General features: G+C 33.3%; 1 protein-coding gene across 3 annotated transcripts in view; it reads right to left on the bottom strand.

Moving 5' to 3' along the window:
* U2SURP (U2 snRNP associated SURP domain containing) overlaps positions 1–20,425 on the bottom strand; it is a 55,370-nt gene that overhangs the window by 18,395 nt on the left and 16,550 nt on the right. Inside the window, exons 6-20 of one of the 3 annotated variants that reach the window (XM_058730119.1) lie at positions 20,210–20,343; positions 17,509–17,576; positions 16,834–16,928; positions 16,716–16,751; positions 16,541–16,623; positions 14,869–15,034; positions 14,475–14,686; positions 13,499–13,542; positions 10,301–10,405; positions 9,015–9,085; positions 8,540–8,699; positions 7,042–7,204; positions 6,556–6,635; positions 5,790–5,877; positions 4,444–4,566 (exon numbers count right to left, since the gene is read on the bottom strand). In XM_058730119.1, coding sequence (XP_058586102.1) covers positions 4,444–4,566; positions 5,790–5,877; positions 6,556–6,635; positions 7,042–7,204; positions 8,540–8,699; positions 9,015–9,085; positions 10,301–10,405; positions 13,499–13,542; positions 14,475–14,686; positions 14,869–15,034; positions 16,541–16,623; positions 16,716–16,751; positions 16,834–16,928; positions 17,509–17,576; positions 20,210–20,343 — 1,628 coding nt within the window. Of the gene's footprint in view, positions 1–4,443; positions 4,567–5,789; positions 5,878–6,555; positions 6,636–7,041; positions 7,205–8,539; positions 8,700–9,014; positions 9,086–10,300; positions 10,406–13,498; positions 13,543–14,474; positions 14,687–14,868; positions 15,035–16,540; positions 16,624–16,715; positions 16,752–16,833; positions 16,929–17,508; positions 17,577–20,209; positions 20,344–20,425 lie in introns of those variants that run through there. The other 2 variants (XM_058730118.1, XM_058730120.1) reach the window with 2 other exon arrangements.

Genomic DNA, 20,425 nt, shown 5'->3' with positions numbered 1-20,425 from the left:
TACAGAAACATACGTACTTGCTGTAACACTTTCCTTTACTAAAGGCATATTGCTATAACTAGGATATACTTCATCCTCCTGTCTGACAAAGAAGCAGTCATTCTTTCATTATTTAAGAAATATCTACCAAGTATTTCTTGATGCCAGGTACCATGTAAGGCACTGAGGATACAATAATAAACAAAAACAAGTTTGTTCCTTTGGTCCCTCAAGTAATAGGTCTTACTAGAATTTTCTGGGAGACCAGGGGGTAGGAGGAAGCAGGCAATCATAAAATCACAATATTCAAAGAACTGTGACTATAATGACTGCTACAACAAAGAGGCATATCATACTATTCAAATGTATAAGTAGGTTTCACCTAAAGCCGTCTGAGAAGACTCAATGATACTGAGTCTTAAATTGACATCTGAAGGATCTCAGGTAAACAGGAGATGTTTCAGAGAGAGGCAAAAATATTTACAAAGGTTTATGGTAGAAGGAAACGTATACTTAAGAAACTGAAACGAGGACCATGTGCTTGGAACAGGGGGGCTAATTAGAATCTCATAGGAATGAAAGTGAAAAGATAACTGGATGAGGATGGTAGAACTGAAGACAAAGGATTCATGAAACAATGATGAGGTGAAAAGCAACAGAATCGTGATGAACAGAATCTGCTACCATTGTGGTGCATCTCTTCATGTACATATTTACTTATATAGCTACTTTAGTTTAATAAAATTAAATCATGCAATATGTATTGCTTTATTAGTTCCTTTTTTCAACTAATGCATCATGCATCTTTTCATGTCATCAAATTAAAAAAAAAAAACAAAACAACAGTGATCAGGGGGCACCTAGGTGGCTCAGGTAAGTGTCTAACCATTGATTTTGGCTCAGGTCATGATCTCATGTTCATGATATCAAACCCCACATTGAGCTCTGCGCTGACAGCATGGAGCCCATCTCTCTCTCTCCCTCTCTCTCTGCCCCTCCCTGTGGTTTCTCTCTTTCAAAATAAATAAATAAGCATTTTTAAAAAGTCATCAGAAATCAAAAACTATATGGAGACAAATGAAAATGGAAAAAAAAACAAAAAACAAAAAAACAAGTCCAAAATCTTTGGGACATTAGCAAAAGCAGTTCTAAGAGGGAAGTTTATATCAATATAGGCCTACCTCAAGAAACAAGAAAAATATCAAATAAACACTCTAACCTTACATGTAAAGGAATTAAAAAAAAGAAGAACAAAGGCCAAAGCTAGTAGGACTAAAACAGATGAGCAGACACAAACAAAATAGAAACTAAAAAAAATTTTTTTTTAAAAATCAATGAAACCAAGTGCTGGTTCTTTGAAAAGATAAATAAAATTGATAAACCTTTAGCCAGACTCATCTAGAAAAAAGAAGATTCAAATAAATAAAATAAAAAATGAAGGAGAAATAACAACCAATACCCCAGAAATACAAAGAATTATAAGAAAATAGTATGAAAAAATCATATGCCAACAAACTGAACAACATAGAAGAAATGGATAACTTCCCCAAAAACATTCAATCTCCAAAACTGGAATCAGTAATCAAAATAAAAATCCAAATTAAAATCCAGGACCAGATGGCTTTCCAGATGAATTCTACCAAACAATTAAAAGAGTCAAAACCTATTCTTCTCAAACTATCCCAAAAAATAGAAGAAGGAAAACTTTCAAATTCATTCTGTAAGACCAGCATTATTCTGACACCAAAATCAGATAAAGACATTAAAAAAAGAAAACTACAGGCCAATATCCCTGTTGAACACAGATACAAAAAACCTCAACAAAATATTAGCAAACCAAATCCAACAATACATTAAAACAATCATTCACCATAATCAAGTGGGATTTACTCCTGGGATGTCAGGATTGTTCAACACTCATCAATCAATGTGATACATCACATTCAAAAAAGGACAAAAACCACATGATCATCTCAGCGGGGGCAGAAGAAGCATCTAACAAAATACTATATTCATTCGTGATAAAAACTCAGCAAAGTGGGCTTTAGAGGGAACATACCTTAACATAATGAAGGACATATATGAAAACCCACAGGCTAACATCATATTCAATAGTGAAAAACTGAAAGCTTTTCCTCTAAGAACAGGAATAAGACAAGGATGTTCACTCTCAACACTTCTATTCAACATAGCACTGGAAGTCCTAGCCACAGCAATGAGGTAAGAAATAAAAGGCATCTCAATAGGTAGGGAAAAATAAAACTATTTGCAGATGACACAATACATAGAAAACCTTAAAGACTCCACCAAAAAAAACTCTTAGAATAAATGAATGCAGTAAAGTTGTAGGATATAAAATATACAGAAATCTGTTACATGTCTATACACTAATTACAAAGTAGTAGAAAGAGTGCTTACAAAAACATTCCCAATTACAACTGCACCAAAAGCAAAAACTACCTAGGAATAAATTTAACCAAGGAGGTAAAATACTTATATTCTGGAATCTATAAAAACTGATGGAAAAAACCAAAGATGACAAAAAGCAATGAAAAGATATTCCATACTCACGGACTGGAAGAATTAATATTGTTAAAATATCCATACTACCCAAAGCAGTCTATGGATTCAATGCAATCCCTATCAAAATAACCAATAGCATTTTTCATAGAACTAGAACAAATAATCCTAAAATTTGTATGCAACCACAAAAGACCTCAAACAGCCAAATAAAATAAGAACAAGACAGAGGTGGGACGATCCCAAATTTCAAGATACCTACAAAGCTACAGTAATCAAAACCATGGTACTGGCCCAAAAATAAACACATGATTAACAGAACAGAATATCCAAAAATAAACCCACACCTACAGAGTTAATCTACAACAAAGGAGGCAAGAATATTTAATGAAGAAAAGACGGTCTCTTCAATAAATGCTGGAAAAACTGAACAGCTACATGAAAAAACCAAAATGGACCACTTTCTTACATCATACACAAAATCAATTCAAGATGGATTAGAGACCTAAATATGAGACCCAAAACCATAAAACTCCATAAAACAGGCAGTAATCTCTTGGGCACTGGCCTTAGCAACGTATTTACAGATAGGTCTCCTCAGGCAAGGAAATCAAAAGCAAAAATCAACTACTGGAACTACACTAAAACAAAAAGCTTTTGCACAGAAAAGGAAACTCAACAAATCAAACAGGCAACCTACCAGAGGGAGATGGTGTTTGCACATGATATATTCAATAAGGTGTTAATATCCAAAATATATAAAGAACTTATACAACTCAACACCAAAATGAAACAATCCGATAAGTGGGCAAAAAAGAATCTGACATACACTTAAAAAAAAAAAAAGATATACAAATTGCTCAACAGACACATGAAAGTAGGCTCAACATGAAAGTAGATCATTAAGCATCAGGGAAATGCAAATCAAAACCACAAGGAGACATATCACCTCACACCAGTAAGAATGGCAGGTATCAAAAGGACAAGAAATAACAAGTGCTGGCAAGGATGTGGAGAAAAGGGAATCATCATGTACTACTGGTAGGAATGTAAACTGGTGAAACTACTGTAGAAAACAGTATGAAGATTCCCAAAAAAATTAAAAACAAATACCGTATGATCCAGTAACTCCACTGCTGGATATTTACCCAAAAAACCCCAAAAACACTAATTCAAAAACATATATGCACCCCTATTTTTATTTCAGCATTATTTACAATAGCCAAGATATGGAAATAACCAAAGTATCTACTGACAAATGAATGGATGTGGTATACACACGTACACACACACTACTCACTCATAAAAAGAATGGATTCTTGCCATTTGTGACAACAGAGATAGACCTAGAGAGTATTATGCTAAGTGAAATAATTCAGAGAAACACAAATACCATACGATTTCATTTATATACGGAATGTAAAAAACAAAAACAAAATAGACTCTTAAACACAGAGAACTGGTAGTTGCAAAAAGGAAGCAAAAAGAGATTAAGATGTACAAACTTCCAATTATAAAATAAATAAGTCACAGAAATGAAAAGTATAGCATGAGGAACATCATAATATCGTAATAACATTGTATGGTAACTACACTTATCATGGTGAGGATTAAGTAATGTATAGAATTGCTGAATCACTACACTGTACACCTGAAACTAATATAACATTGTATGTCACTATACTCAATAATTACCAAAAAAAAAAAAAAAAAAAAAAATGTGGAGGTGCCCAGTTACCCAATTTTCACATAAGGAAACAAAACAGAGAATTACTATTATACATAATTTCCTCTCCTGGGCTCCAGCAATTCCAGGAACAAAAATCCACAAGTTAGTGGTAAATACTAGGTATTTTTCACAAAGAAATACTATTCACATCTGTAACATACAGCATCCCCAGAAATCAATTCTAAAATAATCAGACAAATACATTGAGTACCTACCTCTGTTTCCTTTTCTTCAATAATATTTACAAGTCCTAAGAAAATATTTTGTAGTTTGATCAAAAATGGTTCTGGATAAATTGCCCAATCCTCCCATGCTCTGAAACAGGTCATTACCCGTTGCTAAATAAACAGGAAAAAGACAACAAATTATTATTTTAGGGCAATGTCTCAAACTTCATCTCATGAAAATGACCATCACGATTTGCTGTATTTCCTTTAAACCAAGATTCTTGATAAAAAATAATTTAACTATCATTATATTTTTAAAAAATCCATGTCACCTTCTAACTAAAAGGGAATTAGAAATAAAAATAATGAAAAAGAAACAGTAACTATTTTGCTCTTGACCATCTAAGATCAATGCCCCATACCACAAGTGGTACACGAGGCCACAATCTGGGAATAACTTAGAAATTTATGACAGTTGGATACCAGGGTAGCCAAGTTTTGACCCGAATTCCTTTATGGTCCAATGAAGTACTTTCTTGATTCTGGATATACTTTTCTCTTCCCATCCCTAAACCTTTCTACAAGCTCTAATTTATAGTCAAAATTTTTAAATGTAGTTGTTTAAATTCCCTAATTGGTAGGGTCACTGGGCATCTTCCCAAGTTAAAAATTTCCTAAAAACAAAAAGGAAAGAAAAAAAAAGTTGTTTTGTTTTTTTTTTAAGTTCATTTATTTTGAGAGAGAGCACCAGGGAGGGGCAGAGAGAGAAGGAGAGAAAGAATTCCAAGCAGGCTCCAAACTGTCAGCGCAGAGCCCAACACGGGGCTGGAATCCACACACCTGTGAGACCATGACCTGAGCTGAAATCAAGAGTCAGACACTTAACCTACTGAGCCACACCCAGGCACCCTCCCATAGCTAAAAATTTCATTCCATGAAAAGTCTTCCTCCCATGAAAGTAATATCTATTTATTCCATTATAAGCAAGATTTTTTGTTTGGCTTTAACAATGACCTACAAAGAAAGAGGTTATAAAAAGTAACTGAATACATTTTCTAAGCATGAATAACCAAAATTATGTTCCTATTCCAGCCAAATTATATATACCATTCTAAAACAAGTGATATTCTGAATTTTTTGTGGAAAGACTAATATTTAAAACATTTAAATAAAATACTTCAAACTTAACACCGAACAAAACACTAGATAAAATATTTCAAAATTTCAGATATTTCTGATACTGAAGATAAAATGGCAGTAAATCTTAAAACAATAATTTCTGAAAGATGCGCATCATGTCCTATACTTGTCCTATGTACTTCTCTAGCCCGCCAATGTGCTTGCCAGCCCCTACCCCCTGCTTAACACTAGGGAAAAAAATAAAATAAACATACCTTAAAGTTTTCAGACTGTAAATGGCCTTGAATTGTACGATAGGTAGCATTGAGGTCTGAAAATATCTGACATAACTTTGTTTCAAAACTGAAATTCAAAGAATATAGATTTATGATAGAATTTATTTAAAAACCCCCATTCTACTTCAGCATGCTAGCAAATGAAAAAAACTCTTAAACTCAAAAAAAGAAAAAAAAACCTCATAGATTAATCAAGTAACTCTTCAAAAATCAATAACTAGATGTCTAAACTCTTAACACTGAACTCCTTATTCTGTATGGTTATGCCAAGAATTAGTTTCCTTGATAAACAAGGAACTTTACATTTATGATACATTAAGTTACCTAAACTGACCTCTGTTTTATATTAGGAAAAGTTAAGTGACTTGTCCAAGGCAAAAAAAACTAGTTAGATTGAACAGCTAGATTAAAACAGTTCATGTTCTGTCTTTGGTCTCTTCCTTTATGCCTTCCATTATTTCTATTGTTTCTGTTTATTTACTACACAACTGGCTAAATATGCAATAGAAATATAAAGTTATTTTTTAACGCTTATTTGTTCTACCAGTGTAATTTATCAAAAAATATGAAAACTTTGAAAACATTTAGTTTAAAGTGGATTAATGAATGCAACCTGATTTTTTAGAAAATTCTATGAACTATAAAGAAATTCAAATTAATTAACATTAACAAAATAATTCTCTCTTCTGAATTCCTTACCCTTAAATATTATTTCAGGAATATCAGCTTACAACATTATACTTACAATTTTCTATAATATGAAGCATTGGCAACTTTGGCTGAAGAGTTATACAAAACATCAGAAACCAAATATAATCTGGCAATCTAGAATACCAAAAGATAACATAAATGAGATTAAAAATAAAAACGAGCAGCAAATAATATAGCTAGAAAAAAATCCGTATTGAAATTTTTTGCAATTAGTGGCATAAGGCTAATGTTTAGCTATAACACTCACAGCTAATTAGAAGGGTTATAAGAAATTCAACATTCCTGAAGCCACTATTTTGGCAGGGATAAAATATGTAACTCATTTCTATTTCAACCGGTTGATAATCTGCACATCAATTAACATAACAAGTTTCCCAGACAGAAGGAAAATAAGACTGCATAGGAAAGATTTCTTCAGTCAAGTTCTTCATGTAAAAAGGAAACCAATTTCAATCCAAAATGAAGTCAACTATTATTTCTCTTTTACTTAATGTTCCATAAAGAGAAATTATGCCCATACCTTTTTAGGGAGGGGTGTTTTTAAGATGGACAATGACTCAGTAATGCAATCCACTATTTCTTCAGCAGCTTCAGCATTATTAAGACAAAAAACCATTGCATCTCCAATATCATTTTTCCTTGGAGTTAACCCCCTCAGGATTTCTTCTAATTTGTCCCTCTGTCTGAATACAAATGTTTTTAACATAAATATTTATAGACATAAATTTCAAATGCCATTATAGTTTCTGCTCACAAACTAATTTCTTTAAAACCCACTCAGATAAAATTCTGAAGACTAAATTGTGTTAAGTCTGATTTGAGTCCCCCAAATACATTACATTTCTTTGAAGAACTTACATGGGGGAAGAATACTTTCTCATAAATAAATAATTCAGTGATTTTTAGTTTTCAAATAAAGTAAATTTTAAATTATGGGCATTTTTTTGCAAGAAGTGTTTGTGAGTGTCCCAGTCCTATTATCCCATTACAATGGAAAAAAGCCTTCATGTTCTTCACTTTCTTTTGAAGGAAGTCAGTTACTTTAGCACTTCTGCATCAGATCACAACAGGCTAAAAGCAGGGGATGACAAACTGTCTGTAAAGGATCAGATAATAAATATTTCAGGCAATGCAGATCATATAGTCTCTCTAGTAGTTACTCGACTCCACTGCTATTAACACCAAAGCAACCATAGACAACAAGTTAAAATGAAATAAAAAGAAAAAAAAAAGGAGGGGAGAGGGCAGATTGTGTTCTAATAAAACTTTATTTACAAAAACAGGAGGCAGCCAGATTTAGCGTATAGGCTGAGTTTGCAGATCCCTGGAAAAAATGATGAAAATACATCTTAAGAAGCAAACAGGCTTCAAAAATATATAGCTCTCCATTAGCAAATGCTTTCACAAACAATGAATCAATGCAGCTAGCATTAAGATTTATTCTACACAGTTGAGTATATACTCCTATATGCCATAACCTCTTAGCCAATTTTCTTCCATGTGGACCTCCTCTTAATATTTAATAGCTGTATTTGTTTCTGCTTCTTAAACCAGTCTAACTTCACTGTACCCATAATGACTGAGCACTGATAAATATGTTTCCATGGTGGCCACACATTGTAAACTCTTGTGGAAAGGCTTTGAATAGTCAACCATATGATTTCACAAAGCTCTACAGTAATTTTTCCTCTTTAATGTTGCATTCAGAGAGGCAAGAATTCTAAGGGTCCCAATATAATTTCTCTAAAAACCACAAGTATTCCATTGTTAGAGAATCATTGCTTAAGAGACCATCACTACTCTTCATCAGTAGGAAGAGACAAAGGTCAATAGAATACATACTTATACTTACCAAGATATTTAAAATTACAAAGCAATACAATGTTGGTATTCTAAACATTCACAAGTAAAAGAAACAATTCACATTTTAGAGTTAACATCTTAATAAGATATTAATTAAAGCAATTATTAAAGTGACTTTTCTGAATATGTTAACAGAAAAGGAAAAAAATTCTTACTCTTCCTTAAGTGCTCCCTTTTTACTAGGCTCCTCTACAAAAGCTTCTGTTTCTTGTTCTTCTGACATCCCATGCAGGTATGGATTTAATGGTGGTGGCCTCCAAAAAGATCCATTTTTGAACATACGAAAATCTTCCGTCCGCCACTTAGTCGGAGAATCTCCCTAATAAATGTACAGAATGTTGTTAGAATGGTGAAATATTCAGAGTCAAAATTTTTTTTAATTTTTTTTTTAACGTTTTTTTAATTTATTTTTGAGACAGAGAGAGACAGAGCATGAACGGGGGAGGGTCAGAGAGAGAGGAAGACACAGAATCCGAAACAGGCTCCAGGCTCCGAGAAGTCAGCACAGAGCCCGACGTGGGGCTCGAGCTCACAGTGAGATCGTGACCTGAGCCGAAGTCAGATGCTTAACCGACTGAGCCACCCAGGCGCCCCGATCAGAGTCAAAATTAACAAAGCGATTGATTCCACTTGCCTGCAGAATAGAATAAAGCTTCCACCTATAGTAAACATGGGCTGGTGTCTGGTTTTCAAATAAGAATCTAAAACAAAACAAACCCAAAAAACAAAAATTAATCATATTAAGCGTCTTCAAGTAAATATAAACAAATCAGAAATACTACTTGCCTATTTCATTTAAAATAAAAACCAAAAGCAAAGATCCCTGAAGAAAAATACTTACCCATTGCCTTCTGCCATCTATCCCCTTCCTCACCCTAGCCCCCAGACAGCCTTTGTGACTAACTGTTAGTACTCAGAAGGTATGTATACATCTTACAATCAATTTTATTGAACGCTTACATGTAGGCTATTGTATGTGGCAGTGGAGAGATTTTCCAAAGATAGAAATTTCAAAAGCAGTGTATTTTAAAGACTTAAGAGTATTAAATGAATGCCTTAGATACCACAGCTATTCAGAAGATACGCAATTTTCTATAAATCTCCATTATTCTACTATATCTCACTTATGAAGGACTTTCATTGAAAAGCACAGAGTATTTTCCTCCTAGAGACTGCTAAAAACAATGTTATGCAGTTAACTAAATCAAAATCAGATGGAAAACTGATCCAAGTGCATCCTATTTACTAAAACTGTCTTCTCATCCTACGACAAAAATAACCCCAAACTTCTAGAACTTTATTCTTGGAAATATTTTTAATTCCAAAAAACAAAGGTTTTTGTTTTTTTTTTTAAATGTTTATTTTTGAGAGAGAGGGAGAGGGAGAGAGAGAGAGAGAGAGAGAGAGAGAGAGAGACAGACAGAGCATGAGCAGGGGAAGGGCAGAGAGAGAGGGAGACACAGAATCTGAAGTAGACTCCAGGCTGCCAGCTATCAGTACATAGCCCGATGCGGGGCTCAAACTCACAGACTGCGATATCATGACCTGAGCTGAAGTCAGCCGCTTAACCGACTGAGCCACCCAGGTGCCCCTAAAAGTTTTTTTTAAACGCACACCTGAGGACAAACAAAATGTGGTTTATACAGGCAATGGACTATTATTCAGCTTTAAAGGTAAGGAAATTCTGACACATGCTACAACATGGATGAACATTGAAGACATTATGCTAAATGAAATAAGCAAGTCTCAACATACAAATACTAAATGATTCCACTTATACGAGGTAGTCTGCACAATAATATGAATGTACTTAACGCCATTCAACTATACATGTAAAAATGGCAAAAATGATACATTTTGTTATATGTATATTTTACCACAGGAAAAAAAATTTTTTTAAAAGAAAAAAAGCACACCTGAACATAGGATTGTTGATTTCTCTGTTCATAATCATAGCTTCAAACATTGGCCCTTCACGTACAACAAACTCTATCATTCGATGTATCAGGGCGAGTAAATTCCTACAACAACAACACAGTTAAAGAAAATGGATTCAGACCTACCACTACATAAAACTATACTTGTCCTAAGTTACTATAATTGTGCAGAAAAAGATTATTCTGCTGACTAATACAAAATTTTATACCAAAAAAATAACCTGGAGCATATGTTAATGCCTTCCTTGTGCATTAAGAGGGAGCGGGATAATGGGGACAGGGGAGTTGGAGGGGAAGGAAAGAAGAAGGGAGGGTGGGAAACCACAACACAGCTTCTTAGCAATAAAGTTTTAATTTTTTAAATGCCACTTAATTTTATTTTCAAAATGCAAAACATTAAATTATGAATCACAACTAATTGGAAAGCTGCAAATATATAAAATCAGTAAACTCAGAGCTTACATGTTATCATAGCCATCTAAAAACTTACATACTATCTCAGTTTTAAAAGAAAATATTCCTAAACCAAGCACTTTTGTGGTGGTATTGAAACGTTATATACATAACTATAATTTATAAAAAAGCAGAACTATTTAACAAGTTTAAGGCCTGATTTAATAAAAAATCCATCCAACTCCTGTGCTTTTCTGGTACACATATAGCAGATGGAGTTTTTATTGAATCTGACCTTTAATGAGGCAACATCCCTTTGGATCACACTTCAAACTAGTTCACACCACTCATGACATGTATAATTCTGCTGCATATTATGACTCAATGAAGCAATTATATTGCCAAAGACTTAAATGGAGTCCGCTTTCCAAAATATTCCAAAAACAGGGACATGGTGAGATGCTTTTCCCACTTTTCAAAACAATTACTTTCCAATATCTAAGCCAAAAAGAAACTTGTAACTTTTTAGTACATTTTATTGGTTGGGCTCATAGAAAATCTTTATTTTCAAACTCTAGGTCCTAAAATCATGTGATATATAACACTATTTTAGACATTGATTACAGCATCAAGCAAAAATGACTCAGCTTATTATAAGCTGCTTTTGATTTCTCACTTCACCAGTCCCCCAACATACAGAGTTGGCAAATAATAATTGGGAAAAGCAAAAGGATATTGGCTCTTGGTACAAGGCACACACTAAATTACACCTTTAGCATTCCCAGCTCAAATTAAGTTCATATAATTGCTAGAATATGAATAGAGTTATAGAATAAGACAGATTTTTTTGGCTCTATAAAGCACTGCTTCAGAGTACATAAACAGTAAAATAATTTATCTCATGGTCATTATAATTATTTTCTTACAGTTTTCAAACAAAACTACTTAAATGGACACTAAAATTTCAACATAGTGAAAAAAATTAATTTTTTTGACCTCTTTAGATCAAAAAAATTATATGAAAGTTTAAATCTTTAATAAAGGGGAAACTATATTTAAAACTATTCATTCAACCTCAAAACTGTTAAAACAAAAAACCAAAAGCATCAATTTTAAATCTAAAAACTAGTATTAATAGTTCTGCAAATATGCAGTTCTTGATATCCAAATAAGAATGTATTCTTGGCATCCATACAGCTAATGATATCATTTTGAGGGAAGGGAGATAATGTAAAGTTATGATTCAGTTCCAAAACTCCCACTGGTATGTGCCAAATTGAAGTGGAGGGAAATTTTATGTGAATATCATAATATATAAAATCAATTACTAGGGGGACAAATGCTATACATCCAGAAACTTACACGAATTAAGTCAAATGCAACTTGACTTGAATATTATAGATGAAAAATGGTTTAGCAAGTTTAAAACAAAGGATTCACTGTAATGGTGAGTTAAGACTTTTCAACAAAATATTTACTCAAAATTTAGTTTTGAAATAAGCTGAGCCACGTGTAAAGCTACTACTGGATATATGCTTTTTAAATGCTACAAAAATACTTTCCTGTGAGTGCTTTTTTATCAGTGGAAAAAAAACCCACTATAGTTTTAAATAGGCTTGTAAACTGATAAAATCTATTTTAGAAAATTTAAAGTTTAAAAATATTTAAACGTTTCATGTGATTATTTAAAATCAAAATCTGACAATTAGTTTGTTGCTAACCCGAATTCAAGATTATTAAAGAATTGTAATCACACAGCTTTTTCCTTAAAGATTGTGTATTTAACATCATTTTTAAAAGGGTGACTTTTCTATCAGAATGAAACAGTGTAGTACAAAAAGAGGATATATTTTAAAGTGCATTATTTTATTTTAAAATGGCAATTATCTTACTCTGGGCAATAACAACCAAAAAAAAAAAAAAACCAAAAAATTGTCTCTCAGTTATAATAAAACCACATTTATTGGAGTCGATCGTACCAATGTCTGGTCAAAAACTGTATACTTTCCCAATCCATCCCATGATGTTTTCCTGGTCCCCCGCTGCCGCAGACAGTTCAGCTGGTGTTGCTCACCAAGGCCAATGTCAAAGAGAATTTGGTATTCTTTTGTGTTCATTTATTATTCAACCAGTGTTGTGTTCCTGTGTTTGGGAAAAGGCTTAGCTTGACTGAGCAAGAGCATACCTAGAGCATGAATTCTTCTGCTTTATCATTATGTTGAAAATGAAAAAAAGGAAGAAAGGAAAATAAAAGAATTCCAAATACCTTTGTTACCATGAAAAAAAGTTTCTAGTATGTTCAGTGTTCATGAAATGAATTGGTAGTAATTCCTAATCAATTAGAAAAAAACCAAAGCTATGCCCTTCAGTAAGGAGAACTCAAACTAAAGTTGCATAAACACAGATCATTCAGGAACAAAGAGAAAAAAAAAAAACAGATGGGTCAAAATGTAACATTATACACAATTTAAGATACATTTAAAATACTATTTTCCCATCACAATAGTCTAATATTATTAGACTAACAACTCCATATTAAATCTATTGAACACCTTCTAACTACTAAAGCTATAAAATCCCCTACATTGGTAACAATAAAAACAAAAAGATAAGGACATAAAATTGCAAAGTACACTAAAGTTAGTCACATATCCCCCCCAAAAAGTACTGGGAAGGAACCATTGCTCAGTCAAGATATTACCTTTTCCTCAACACCATTTTTTTTTAATTCAGAAGGGGATATTGTCTATATTTAGATCAGTAATAATAAAGAAAAACATGTACCTTTCTGTTGGGATAACCACTTTGACTATGGCTTGCGACAGAGTCTGTATATGAAGTCACATCAGATAATAAACATAGAATATGTGAGTATTGTTAACAAGTAACAAGCAAAAATATACATAATGCATTGAAAACACTACACATCTAATCACAAGTTTTGCAGGCAATGACTGCATTTGAAGTAATTATACACTAAGCAATTACATAAATGCAAATGGATGTGTTCAGTGAACAATAAATGTTCACCAAATGCAAAGAATCAGAACATTCCTGCCAGAATGCACATCAATGCACTGAAATAGGTACTACACTGAGAATTATCAGATAAAGATTTTAATTTGTGAAATAATTAACTGTTTGCCTCTGACCATACAGTTTGCTACTTTGTTCCCAAGCCTTTAAAACCAGCCCTGTCATTTTAAGTGTAATTATTTCATAATAGAACCAACAAATTCTTATAAACTTGAAATTAAGTTGGTTTTATGTTTAATAAAAAGAAAATACTCACCCTTTGCTTTTACTAGAGTAGTTAACTGTTTTTTTAAAAAAAACCACATATGCTCTCAAATACTCTAATGCCTCAGACCTTGAGAATTAAATTAGCTAGCAGCCATCCAAACAGTTTAACTATTTAGGTCTTTCTAATTGAAAAGTCACTTAACCAAATACAAAGTATCACTTTCTCAGAACAATGTTAATTTAGATATTGCACTTAAGCAAACCTGGATACAATAGTGGACAAAGGAAAAAAAACTTAAGTGGTCAAAAAAGGAATGGTAGCCACAAATAAAAATATGACCTAGTATTTCAATACAGGGTTTCCACGGGCTAAGGCAGGGAACACATCTACTTATTTCTTTAAGAGTTGCCAAACAAAATTACACACACATTTTCTATAAAATTATTGAAAAGAAATACTACCACAGATTTAGTATTTACAAATTAGATGCGGCCCTATGTACATTTTTTAAATTACCTTCTCAAAATCCTCCTTGTTTTTAGGTGGCGGTAACATTGGAGCATTGGGGTTTTTTAACCTCTCTCTAGGCTGCGCATTAAAAGGCAGTCCTGATGGAGGTGGGGGAAGCGTATGTTCCATCATAGAAGGCGGAATGTATATTGGATGTGGAGGAATAGGCACAGCTTTACCCCAACCTAGCTTCATTTCAAAAGACATAATCATCTTTCCTACAAAAAAAGAAAAGAAAGGTCACCCTAGTAACTCTCAAAAGAAAATAAAAGATGACTGATAATTTGAATTAATTTTAACCTTTCCATTTCTGGTCTATTTTTCCCCTAGAGTTTTCGTAAGTATTTCCAGAACGAGAAAAAGTCTGAATTCTATTAAGAGACAATAAAAACTTTCTTACCATTTAAATTTTTTAAAGCTCTTTCAGCATCTCTTCTATTCATAAAGGCCACAAAGCCACAGTTTCTCTCTCTTGCTCTTTCTTCATCAGTTCTAGGCCACATAATTTTCACACTGGCTAATGGTCCAAATCTTCCAAATTCTTGACAAAGCATTTCTTCATTCATCTATTAAAAAGATTGAGAGTTTTTTGGTATGCGAAAAAAGGGAAATTCTATGCAACAGAAAGCAAAGTAATTGTTGCAAACTTAACAAAAAGACATTTTAATGCTACAATTTTCCATTCAAGTACTAGGACCTCTATCTATACAGGTAAAATCTTGCCCTCATGGGACATTCACAAATCTTTTCATACCAGAAACACAAATAAGTGGTCAGGGTGAAGAGGCCAATGGCTAAAGAAATCAGAAGTACACCTCTACATCCCCTCTTGCTCCTTTTAAGATCCTGCATCTAAAATAAGCTGTTTTAAAATTTAAAAAAAAAAAAAAGGTGGGGGGGGGCGCCTGGGTGGCTCAGTCAGTTAAGCATCTGACTTCGGCTTAGGTCATGATCTTGCAGTTCGTGGGTTCGAGCCCCGTGTCGGGCTCTGTGCTGACAGCTCAGAGCCTGGGGCCTGTTTCAGATTCTGTGTCTCCCTCTCTCTCTCTGACCCTCCCCAGTTCATGCTCTGTCTCTCTCCGTCTCAAAAAATAAATAAACGTTAAAAAATAAATAAAAAAATAAAATAAGCTGTTTTTCGGCAGTGATTTATTTAGGCATTTAGCAATGTTTTTCAGGCAGCAGTGATTATCGCATTTAAGAAAAGGAGAAAATATATGTTGGTGATAAAAGAAAAAAAATCTAATCACTTTTTCTTTTTCCAGCACCCTATGTAATCGAGAGAGAAAAGAGAAAATGGTAAATACACAATGAGGTCCAAACAGATGTAACTTTTAAAAAGAGCATGTTATTTATTACAACCACTACATTCCTCATAACACAAGTAACACTAAAATGAGGAAAAGAATTAAAATATAAAAGACAGGCACAAATCACTAGTTTGCTATTATGAAGAAAGAAAAAGGAAATACATTATTAAGGAAGCAAGCTATGCATCAGAAGGGGGTAGTCTCAAAAGAACATTGTCTAGCACTGGTCATATCCTATTTTGATAAATAATAAAATCAGCACATAGTAAGACATTTCAAATTCAGATGTCCAGTTACAGAAAGAGGAGGTAAACCCTTAAGAACTGCAGCAAGATAATTCAGCCCATACCAGTTAAGACTTAATTTTATAAGGTAATTTTAGAGACTTCAATAGTCCCTAAGGTCCATCAAATTTTCTTATTTTAGATTCTTGACTTTATTTTATTGATAAAGCAGTTTTCTTCCATAATTATAAAGAATACAAGTCAACAGGGGCGCCTGGGTGGCGCAGTCGGTTGAGTGTCCGACTTCAGCCAGGTCACGATCTCGCGGTCCGTGAGTTCGAGCCCCGCATCAGGCTCTGGGCTGATGGCTCGGAGCCTGGAGCCTGTTTCCGATTCTGTGTCTCCCTCTCTCTCTGCCCCTCCCCCGTTCATGCTCTGTCTCTCTCTGTCCCAAAAATAAAAAAACGTTGAAAAAAAAATTAAAAAAAAAAAAAAAAAAGAATACAAGTCAACATTCATCTAACTTTTCTAATATTACCTGTGGATTAATGTTTCCAAGGTATAAATTAGTAGTGCTTGGATCTCCTACATCATGTGAGCCAGGTGCATAATCATCAAGAACTAGGACAAAGAGGAAAAAAAAAAATTATAACCTGCAAAATACAAAGTATGGACAATTTTTATTAGTTAAAAAAAGCAAAAAACTGTATTACCACCAGATGATCTATTTCTTCTTGAAGGCGCATCCACTTTAAAAGGGGAAAAGAAAACAATTCTTAGTTTTTAGAATAGTTAATCACAACTATAAACATTAAAAAAAATGCCACTTACTAGAACGACGCTGACCATCAGAATCTGACTGAGGAGGCTCAAATCGGCTTAACCTGCCTTTTGTTTTATGTCTCTCATCACGCTCTTCCTGAATTCTGTTGAAAACATTTATAATCACTAACAATGAGCCAAAATTTGTTCGTTCACATCTGTTAAGAATACAACTTACCCAGGTACCATGTTCACAGAACTTGAAATATTTGTGAATAATTAAATGCCAGTACTAACAACCGAGATCAGTGAGTCCCATAGCTATAAGTCATGAGCAAATTTCTGCTATGTCAAACAAGCATTAGAATACAAAGCCCACTTCCAAGGTGGAAATTCAACATCAAGAACACAGAATTTGTTCTTTCTTGGTTAAGTTTGCTCACTCCTCACCCATATCTCAGTGACTACATTGTTTCCACTGCAAACATGACTCTGGACATTAAATACTTAGATACTATCAATTGAACTGCATCTACATGATGTAACCAACCCAGGTGCTGGATGAAATGCTAATTCACTTTCAAACATATCCTAAAAAAAATCACTATAATATCTAAAACAACCTCATAGTAGGTAAGCCAGTTTAGTGGTAACTAATCAGTAAACTACATTCTTCATACCTGCATCTCTAAGCCAATAATGCAAAATACCTATGATAGCTGTTCTCCACACTATAAAACTTACTGTTTCAATTCTTCTTTGAAGAGTTCCAAATTGCTTTTTTTCTTTTCTTTCTCCCCTTTCTTCAGTGGCTATGAAGGATATAACAAGTTATACTTCATACAAAACAAGATTAAACAAAGCAAATGGTTCAATAATCAGATCGTTTTAAATAATTTTTATTTTAGTGCCAATTATGTTCTAATTATTTAAATTACTTCTGTTTTCACTGCACTTCCTTCCTGTTCTCTTGAACTAAGAATTTAACAATTATTAAAGCAATTAAAGAAAATAACAAACTACAGTCTTAAAGTAAAGGACTCTCTAACTTTATCCCCTAAAAGCCTGGGATAATTAGGCCTGAATATTGTTAGAGAATAACAGGAAGCAAAACTAATCAACATAAAGTAACTGAACTGCCAACTAAAGTACCATGAACAACTACCAAAAATATGCCCTTCTTCAAAACAATCACTGTAGGAGGACTATGAATTAGTAAAACAATCAGTAACATCTTTGGGATTCCTCTTTTAAAACTGCTTTTGAAATCCCTCTCTTAAAAGTGCCAAAATAACGCAATGGAGAAAAATAGCCTTTTTTCACAAATAGTGCTAGAATATCCATATGCAAGAAAACGTGAAGTTGAACTTCTTCATGCCATACACAAAAATTCACTCAAATGACTCACAGAAACTAAACTGAAGCACTAAAACTATACAACTCTAAGAGAAAAACATAGGAATAAATCTTCATGACTTCATGACTTTGAATAAGGCAATGATTTCTTAGATATGACATCGAAAGCAAAAGCAACATACAAAAAAACCATATAAACTAAACTTCATCAAAATTAAAAACTTTGGGCTACAAAGGACACTATCAATAAAATGCAAAGACAACTCACAGAATGGGAGAAAACATGTGCAATTCAAATAGCTGATAAGAGACTTGACTCCAGGAAGTGTAAAATACTCTTACAACTTAACAGTAAAAAGACAACAAGAAGCCCAATTACAAAATGGGCCAAGGAGCTGAAAAGACATTTCTCCACAGAAGACTACAAATGGATGATAAACACATAAAAAGATGTTCATCATCAGGGAAGTGAAAATCAAAATCACAATTAGATACAACTTCACACCCACTAAGATGACTAAAATAAATTTTAAAAATAGACAATTTCAACAAGCGTTGGTAAAGATGTGGAAAAATTAGAACCCTCATACATTGCTGATGGGATTATAAAATGATACAGCTAATCTGGAAAACAGTTTTGGCAGTTTCTCAAAAGATTAAACAAATAGTTACCATACAACCCAGAATTCCATTCCTAGGTGTATGTGTATGTAGGGATATAAAATACATATATCATATATTTGAGAACTGAATATGTAAGTCCACAAAAAAAGCCTACCCACAAATGTTTATAGCAACATTATTCATAATAACCAAAAAGTGGAGACAACCCAAATGTCAAGTGATAGATGCATAAACAGTATGTGCTATATCCATAAAATATTATTCAACCATAAAAAGGAATAAGGTACTAACATGTGCCAGAACATACAGATGAACCTTGAAATATTATGCTAAGAAGCCAGAAACAAAAGGCTACATATTGTATGATTCCATCTGCATGAAATGTCTTAAACAGGCAAATCCAAACAGATAAAAAGGAGATTAATGTAATTGCCAGGGGTTGGGGATGACTAAAATAGGTATAAGGTTTCTTTCTGGGATAATAAAAATGTTCTGCAATTAGAAATTAGTGATTTTTGCACAATTGTGAATATAATTTAAAAAATAACTGAATAATTTAAAAGGGTAAATTTTATGGTATGTGAATTATATCTCAATTAAACTGCTTTTTTTCCTTTCATCCAGAGCTATTTTAGTCATGCAAGGAAAGTCAGTGTCACCTTTCAATGTAATCATATTTCTTCACCAAGTATGGTTCCAAATGACATGACCCATATCTATATACCAACTACCATGAAAAATTCATCGAAAAATAAAAATTTTTCTAATACCAAGAATACTTAAAAGAAAGTGCCACTAGGTTGACAGTATTTCCAAATAAATACCAAAAATGTTCTAGGCAAAAGATACATTATTGGAATACATAAGTTTTCCAAAGTTAACTGCCACTACACATGCTGGTACTATTTAAATACCTCAGTTTAGAACTGTTTAAAAACAAAAATCCCATTACTTTTTATTTAAAATACAGTCAACTTTTGGGGCACCTGGGTGGCTCAGTCGGTTGAGCGTCTGACTTCAGCTCAGGTCATGATCTCTCACTCCGTGAGTTCGAGCCCCGCATCAGGCTCTGTGCTGACAGCTCAGAGCCTGGAGCTTGTTTCAGATTCTGTGTCTCCCTCTCTCTCTCTGACCCTCCCCCACTCATGCTCTGTCTCTATCAAAAATAAATAAACATAAAAAAAATTTTTAAAAAAAATAAAATACAGTCAACTTTTTACTTGCAGTATGCAATGAGTACAGTAACACCAAATGTTTATCGCTCAAAGAACATAAGAATATCGTCTAAATGTCCTACTCTAATTTATTATCTCTTCTCTAGAAAGATTAAGCAACAAAACTCAACATCTATTCCAAAAATAATTATAAACAAGAAACCAAAGTCCTGCTTACAATGGAAGTACTGAAATATCATTGGCAGTGTCATCTCTGAACATATAAAGCCACTTATTTGATTATGACTTACAGGTTTTTTGGTTTCTATGACAAGAAGAGATGGTGGTCTTTCATTGGATGACTGATTTGGAGGATTTTTTTGATCTGCAAATCTTGAAGACGGCTTATAGATTTTACCTCTTTTTTCATCTGTTTCATGTTCTTCTGAAATTTAAAATACTAAGCTTCAAAACTAATTTTCAAAAATAATTTCATATTATTTGATCTTTTATTATTTTTAGTTAAA

This window comes from Neofelis nebulosa, chromosome 5 (genome assembly GCF_028018385.1).
Source record: "Neofelis nebulosa isolate mNeoNeb1 chromosome 5, mNeoNeb1.pri, whole genome shotgun sequence".
NCBI classification, from domain to species: domain Eukaryota; kingdom Metazoa; phylum Chordata; class Mammalia; order Carnivora; family Felidae; genus Neofelis; species Neofelis nebulosa.
This window is presented reverse-complemented; position numbering and strand designations above follow the sequence as displayed.